The 8003-nt window shown below is 42.7% G+C and overlaps 1 protein-coding gene across 1 annotated transcript in view; it reads left to right on the top strand.

Annotated features, from left to right (window-relative positions):
* Window positions 1-2371, top strand: part of ppp1r7 (protein phosphatase 1, regulatory (inhibitor) subunit 7) — a 23749-nt gene extending 21378 nt beyond the window's left edge. Inside the window, exon 10 of the mRNA XM_043701745.1 lies at window positions 1937-2371. Coding sequence (XP_043557680.1) covers window positions 1937-2113 — 177 coding nt within the window. The 3' untranslated portion in view covers window positions 2114-2371. The remainder of the gene's footprint in view (window positions 1-1936) is intronic.
* Window positions 2372-8003: the final 5632 nt, after the last annotated feature.

Below are 8003 nucleotides of genomic sequence, written 5' to 3'. Positions count from 1 at the left end.
ACCTCTTTCTACCTATCACATTTCCGACGCCCCTCCCCCAGGTCCCTCCTCCCTACCTTTTATCTTAGCCTGCTGGACAAACTTTCCTCATTCCTGAAGAAGGGCTTATGCCCGAAACGTCGATTCTCCTGTTCCCTGGATGCTGCCTGACCTGCGCTTTTCCAGCAACACATTTTCAGCACAGATAGATGATTGGAAAGCTAACAGGAAATGAGGCATAATTGGATCACTCTCTGGTTGCAAAGATATGTTGTGTTGTGTGCCACAATGTTTCTGCGCTTTTCCAGCAACACATTTTCAGCACAGATAGATGATTGGAAAGCTAACAGGAAATGAGGCATAATTGGATCACTCTCTGGTTGCAAAGATATGTTGTGTTGTGTGCCACAATGTTTGCTGGTGCCTCAGCTTTTTACAACTTATATAAAAGGCTGATGAATGGACCAAATGCAGGGTTGCTAAATTTAGTGATGACAACAGATGGGTAAGGGAGTAAGTTGTGAGGAGGACATGAGTCTACAACAGGGTATAGATAAGTGAATGGGACCTGCAAGTGGAGAATGAGAAGTTCACTTCGGTGGGAAGAATGAAAAACTGGAGGATGAGATAAACTGCGAATGACTACGGAAGCTGAGGTGGGGAGCGAGAAAGTGCACAAACCACACAAGTTAGAATGCTGGAGCAGCACATCATTAGAATGCTAATGGGAACTATATTTTATGGGAAGGAATTGAACATAAACGTAAGGGCTTAATGTTTGGTACATAAGACGTTGGTGAGACCACACCTCAGGTACTGTGTGCAGTTTTGATCTCTTTATTTAAGGAAGGAAGAATGAAAAGAGAGCTTTTTATCTAAATGGTGAGAGATTGTAGAACAGTTGAGGTGCAGAAGGATCTGGGAGTTCTTGTGCATGAATCTGAAAAACGGCTAGTGTGCAGGAATGCTAATGGAATGTTATGGTTTATTACAGGAGGAGTTGAGTCCTCAACGTATATAGGGCTCTGGTGAGACCACATCTGGAGTGTCGGTCACCTTTTTTTAAGGAAGGATGTAAATGCATTGGAAGCAGTTCAGAAAAGGTTTTTGAGACTAATGCATGGAATGTGTTGGTCTGTTAGCTCATTTGGCTGGATAGCTAATTTATGATGCAGAGTGATGCCAATAGCACGGGTTCAATTCTCACACCAGCTGAGGTTGCCATGAAGTACTCTCCTTCTCAACCTCTTCCCTCATCTGAGGTGTGGTGACCCTCCAGTTATATCACCACTGTCATCTCTCTCTAGTGACAATGCAGCCATAAGGTCGTTTGGGGCTGTGGTGACTTTACCTGGAATGATTGGGTTGTCTTTTGAGGAAATCCTGGGCAGGCTGACATGTGTAAGAATAAGAGGTGACTTGCTTGGAATACAAGGTCAAGGATGAGTGCAGTGGAGTATTCAAATGCAAGCCCAATAAAAGTTTAGAGTAATCATTGAGTTGATGGTTAGAATGAAGCAGGTAATATTGTTGCACAAGTTCTGGGTCAAACAAAAGCCAAGACTTTCATAGTCTGGTTCACTCTGAGGAAATGGGTTTGGAGGAATTCATGCATCAGCCAAGGTGGACATTATTTGTTGGTCATCAGGCTGGAAGCCACATTGGAGGGATTTGAACAGTGAGGGGATCCAAGCCTGCAGGAACTGCCGAGCAGTATGTGGTTTAAGACGATGGCTGGTAGTTATGAACGGCAGAAAGGCGATGCCTGAGGGGAGAGAGAGAGACATAACTAATACTAGCAAGCATGGGAAATTATGCTGATAGTGCCAGCTAAAGATTTTATGGGCATAATGCCCTCCTTCCATGATTATTTCAAATTCAGTTACTGGATAACCAATTACCTTCAGATTGACTGTCTGCCTTGTGTTTGAACAGTTTCTCTCCCTTGAATTTTCAGATGAACGATAATTTAATTGAGCAGTGGAGTGACCTTGATGAATTGAAGAATGCCAAAGGTTTACAGACAGTGTACCTTGAGGGTAATCCACTGCAAAAGGACCCACATTATCGGCGGAAAGTCATCTTGTCTCTCCCCTCTGTGCGACAGATCGACGCAACCTTTATCCGATTCTGAAAGGGAAGCAGCTTCTTATCACTGACTCATTTGGAGGAAGCTCCATGTGTTTTACTTGACTGAGGCTCTTAAAGTATTTGATAAAAGTACTAAATTATAGCTAAATAACTCTATGCATGATTTTGTTATTGATTCCTGTCTGACATCTTGTGTGCAGCAGCCTTGCACAATTTCTAAGGTGACTCATCCTTGGTTTGTGAGGGGCAAATGAGTCTGTTTTGTTTTGTATGGAATGAATATTAAAGGCACTGAACTGCATGGATTGTACCCATTGTATGGTCCGCAATTCCAAGAGGAATGAAGAAGATGAAACATTCACTCATGTGACACATAAAAGTCTCAGAAAAGTTAGTAGGTTACTTTGCAATGTGTATTGACTGCGACTTGTAACCAACAGCTTTCCAATAATGGGCAATAGTGCATGCTGCCTGTAATATTCTCACAGAATATATGTGCTGGGTTATGCTACTCATAGAGATATAGCTTACTTTCAGTTCCCTTGATTCACTCAGTCACAATAATTGTTTAAATTGTTTGCTCTCCTGTCAGCACTGCTCCCAATCCAGAGTAATGGTTGGTGTGCACTTTCCCTGTATAATTTTGTCTCCACCTTACTCACCTGTCCACGCTGCACAGCTCCTCTGAGCTAGCCTGATACTGGCAGTATCCTGAACTCAGGAAATGACATGGTCCCCAAGCTGGAGTCTGGTATTAAATGGATACTGTACATGGCTGGCGTGCAGTATTACAGAAGCTGATTCATGAGGTCACGTTACAAAAAGGAGTAGAGATTGGGGCAGAAGGAAAAGTAATTCTGACTTGGGGTGTGTTTAATGGTAAAGAAATGGAAGCTGTTGTGTTCCCAAATACTACTATTGCAATAATGAGAACAACAAACTACCAACATTGTGACCTGAGGAACTCAGGTGCCCAAGGAGTCTCGGTGTAACAGAACTTCAGGAGTCATGAGAGCAAATAATCCCTTTATGCATGATGCCTTTAAAAATAACTAAGAGAAATGTTGAGTGTATCGTGTTGCATTTTGGCTCTTAATTTCTGGCATGAATTCAAATCTAGCCCATCATGATAGAAAAGCAGTCTCTACATATTGCCTGTGGGTCTGCCATGTGGGATGCATGTCACCTGACTTAACCTGCTTCTTGGCAGATGTCTGCTCCAGTGTACTAGGGCTAATTTGCCATCTTATCCTGGGACTCAATGTTTAGAGTTGAGGCTGAACGTTTTCTCACTAACTTTGATGTTTAGCAGCCTTTCTGTAGCCAGACAGTCATTATTGCCTGTGCAGTAAGAGAAATGAAGTCCACATCCACGTGGGGCTATTTGGCTAATCTTGTTCATGCCAATACCAAGGCACCCAGATCCCTTTCTAATCCCAGCTTCCTGCATATGACCCATAGCCCTGCAGCTTACAGCACTTAAGGTGCAGATCCAAGTACTTTTAAGAAGAGTTTAGGGTCTCTGCATCCAGCACCAACTCGGGCAGCAAATATCAGACACCCAACCCCTCTGTGTAAAAACAAATGTTTTTTCCCTCCGGTCCCCTCTAATCCTTCTGCCACTTTGCTTGAATCTACGACCTGGTTTTTGAACACTCTGCCAAGGGAAACCGGTTTCTCCAGTCTACTCTTTCTCCACCCCTTCACAATTATGTCATCTCACGGCCTTCTTTGTTTTGAAGGAAAATGACCCCAACCCTCCAATCCCTCTTTGTAACTACAATTCTCCACTCTTGGCAACATTCTAGTAAACCACCTCTGCACTCCCTCCAGAACAATTACATCTTTCCTTTAATATGGTGACCAGACCTGCATACAGTACTCCAGTTGTGACTTCACCACTGTCTTATACAGTAACATCATCATTATATCCCTACTTTTGTATTCTGTACCTCTCCCAATGAAGAACAGCGTTCTTTCTTTACGGTTTTACCTACTTTCGCTGCTACCTTTAGGGACCTGTGAACTTGCCAAGATCTCTCACTTCATCTACCACTCTCAGTATATTCCCATTTATTGTGTACTCCCTTTTACTGATTGAGCTCCCTAATTGCACTGCCTCACACTTATCAGAATTGAACTCCATCTGCTACTTTTCTGCCCACTCCCATCTATATCATTTTGGAGCTTAGAGTTATCTTCTAGACTATCCAGTACACAGCCAACTTTTCTGTTGTCTGAATTTCCCAATTGTGCGCCCCCTACAATCAAGTCCAAATGGTTAATGTATAAAACTAGCAGCAGAGATCCCAATACAAAGCCACTTGAAACAGCTTTCCATTTACCGCTATTCAACAGTTTTCTGTTACTAAGCCAACCTAGCATCTTAAAATCCATGTGGACAACATCTACTGAACTGTCCTCATCAATCCTCCTTGTCACTTCCACAAAGAATTTAATCAAATTTGTTAGGCATGACCTTTCCTTAACTAAGCCATTCTAACTATTCCTGACTAGTCCAGGCTTTTCTAAGTGACAGTTTATCTGAGGTTTTAGGATTTATTTTAACAATTTGCCCATCACCAAAGTAAGATTAGCTGTCCTGTAATTGTTTTGCATTTCCTTTTTAAACAACAGAATCACATTTGCATTCGTTTAATCTTCTGGCACATCACCACCTGCTTAGTGAAGATTGGAAAATAATCCTCAGCATCTGCTATTTCCTCCCTCACCACCTTCCACATCCTGGGAAACGAGCCATCAGGCCCTTTCGACTTATCCACTTGAAAGGTTCCACCTCTAACGCTTTTTCTCTCGATATGATCATTTTTGTCTAATATTTCACATTGCTCCTCTTGGATTATTGTATCCACATTAACCCTGTCCTTTGTGAATACAGAAACACAAAATTTATTTAAATTCTTCACATACCCTCTGCAACTTCACACAAGTTCCCTTCTTCATCTCTGATAGGTCCCAGGTTTTCCTTAGATATTTTACCAGTATACAATATTTATGGATTTTCCTTAATCTTGTTTGCCAGTATTTCTTCATGCCATCTCTTTTGATTTCCTTATTTCCTTATTTGATCATTTGTTTAAAAAAGTTTTCCTGGACGCAGTACATGAATTTTCACCCTCAATGCACCTTATACTACTTGAAACCCAGTTGATATTACCTCCTATTACTGTCCTGTATTCCTGCAGTTGAGAATTGGCCTAGATATGTACTTGTATTTCCTTCTATTTACAGTCTGTAGTATACTGCTAACAGTGTGACTGCTTTTTTTATTCCTGAACTCAACCCATAAAGCCTCATTTGTTAACCCGTTTCCTATATCATCCCTTCTCACAACTGTAAATGATTCTTTAGCCAATATAGCTCGTTTTTCTGTAATGCGTGTTTTGTTAACACTAATTCACTGTAATGCAATTGACGAATTGGTGACGCTGTTTCTAAAGTGCAAACTTTTAAAACGTGTATTGACTGTAATGCGATTATATCAGCAACTCTTTAAGTGCTGTTTCAAAAGTGATTTTTTTTTCTATAATGTGGGATTGCACAAGAACACAACTGCATTATAGAAAAACGACTTGTACTGCTACCCCTCCTCCTTTTTGATTACCCACTCTATCATGCCTGAAAACTCTACATCCAGGGATATTGAGCTGCCAATTCTGCCCTTTTAGCCAGGCTTCTGTAAAAGCAGTGACATGGTGTTGTCCTTTGTTTATCTATGATAAAGGAGAAAGCATCTGAGACAACAACAACCCCAGGATGAAATCTCCCGGCAAGCGAGGAGCAGATCCCAGGCTTAATCCCCAGTCCACACTTACTAGCTGAGTCGAGGGTCCAGGTTTATGGCTCGGTCTGGGCACCTAGCTGCAGAGGTGGCAACGGCAGCAAGTTTGGTCCCAACGCAGGACCCTGTGGCACTGATGGCTGCATCAGCGATGTTGGCTCAACATGAACTCGTGCGGTGGTGCTAGCACAAGGAAAGATGGCGTCAGAGAGTGGGGGCTCTTTGTTCCAGCGTTGGCAGCGTGGCAAAGTGCGATTGCAGGTGTGTAGTCGGTTTTGCAGCAGGGACTCGAGGTATCGTGCTGGAGGAGCCAGGATCCCGACCCATGGCTGAGCTAGAAGTGGGAGCTGTTCCATAGACCATGCAACTCTATTGAGATAAGACTACAAGACTCTTGTTTTATTTTTCTGGCCCTATATTCTGTGTTTTGGTGTTTTTTCTGTGTTTTAAGATGGCATCAGGGAGTGGCGACACTAAACAACCGTATTTGTGATAAATATACATGACAATAAATCAAATCAAATCTGTGCCATTAATTCATCTGCCTTCTTTGTAATAGTGGTCGCTCTGCTACAATGTGTTGCGTTTCTTTGCAACCTCCTGCTATGGAAGATCGCACTATGGGAAATCCCTATAGAAATCACGCTGTAGAAGGTTGTGTTGCAGCAAACCTGGTATACCTGTTCAGCAGAAAGTTTGCATTACGCAAACATCATCCATAATTCATCAATTGTGTTCTAGAAGAACTATCTGTACTCCAATTGCTATACCTGCCTGTAATCTACCTCCTACTACTTGGCCAATTTCCTAACTATTATCGATCTTCCTCTGATTCTGTGAGCTTCAGCTTTCATTTCCCGTGAGGGAGTGGGAATGGAGTCATGGTGGTAATGTCACTGGACCAGTAATCCAGAATGTCAGGCTAATATACCAGGAATATGGGTTCAAACCCCACCATTCGCAGAAAATGACTTTTGAACTCAATAAATATCTGGCATTGAAAAGCTACTGTAATCCTCACTGCCATCCCAACAGAAGGACTGATCACCCTTCTGGCAGATTTCAGTGTCAGCTATGGCCATGACTCCAGTATCTGGATCTCTGATCACTGGGGACCCAGGCTGGCAAAAAAGGCCATGTAAATGATGTCCTCCTGCTGACAGCATATGCTCAGCATTGCCTCATTTTAATATACACACTCTTCCACCAGGAAGGCAAATGCTAAACCATGCAGAGGAATCTGGATCAAAACACCAGGACTTTCTGGATTGTCATTGTTAAAGATCACTTACCTAAGTGATGTCTGGATCACTTAATCCTTGCAGGGGGTGCCAATTCCTGCTGGGCAGATCATTCACTTATTCAATCACAGATGAGTATCCACAAGCGTCAATGTTTATGAACTGAGTTCACTAAATCAGGATCGGGACTGGGGGCTTTGGCTGATTTTTCTTTTTCTCTCTCATTCCGGAGGCCTTTGGCTTCTTACTGGCTTCTGCCAGCCTAAAGTTAAAAGTCACACAACACCAGGTTATAGTCCAGCAGGTTTATTTGGAAGCACTAACTTTTGAGACACTGTCTCTTCATCATGAACCACCAAATAAACCTGTTGGACTATAACCTGGTGTTGTGTGATTTTTAACTTTGTCCACCCCAGTCCAACACCGGCATCTCCGAATCATGACAGCCTAAAGTTAGCATTTTTTTTGTTCTTTCATGGGGTGAGGGTTTTGAGGGCTTTTGTTGCCTGTACCTGATTGCCCTTGTACTGAGAGGCTTGCCAGCTGTTTCAGAGACCAGTGAAGAGTCAACTCTGCTGCTGTGGGTCAGGAGCTGCATGTAGGCCAGACCAGGTAAGGACACCGGATTTGCTTCCCTCAAGGACATTTGTGAATCAGGTAGGTTTGTAAGGACAATTGGCAATAGTTTCATGGCAGGAGAAAGTGAGGACTGTAGATGCTGGAGATCACTGTCAAGTATGTGGCGCTGGAAAAGTACAACCAGTCAGACAGCATCCGAGGAGCAGGAAAGTCGATGTTTCCAGCACAAGCTCTTCATCAAGAATAATTTCATGGTGTTCATTATAGAGCCTAATTTGCAGCAACTTCGAGGTATTGTTATGGACTAGTCA

The sequence above is a fragment of the Chiloscyllium plagiosum genome, chromosome 13, assembly GCF_004010195.1.
Source record: "Chiloscyllium plagiosum isolate BGI_BamShark_2017 chromosome 13, ASM401019v2, whole genome shotgun sequence".
Lineage (NCBI taxonomy): Eukaryota > Metazoa > Chordata > Chondrichthyes > Orectolobiformes > Hemiscylliidae > Chiloscyllium > Chiloscyllium plagiosum.
Note: the sequence above shows the minus strand (reverse complement) of the source record. Positions and strands in the feature narration are given on the sequence as shown.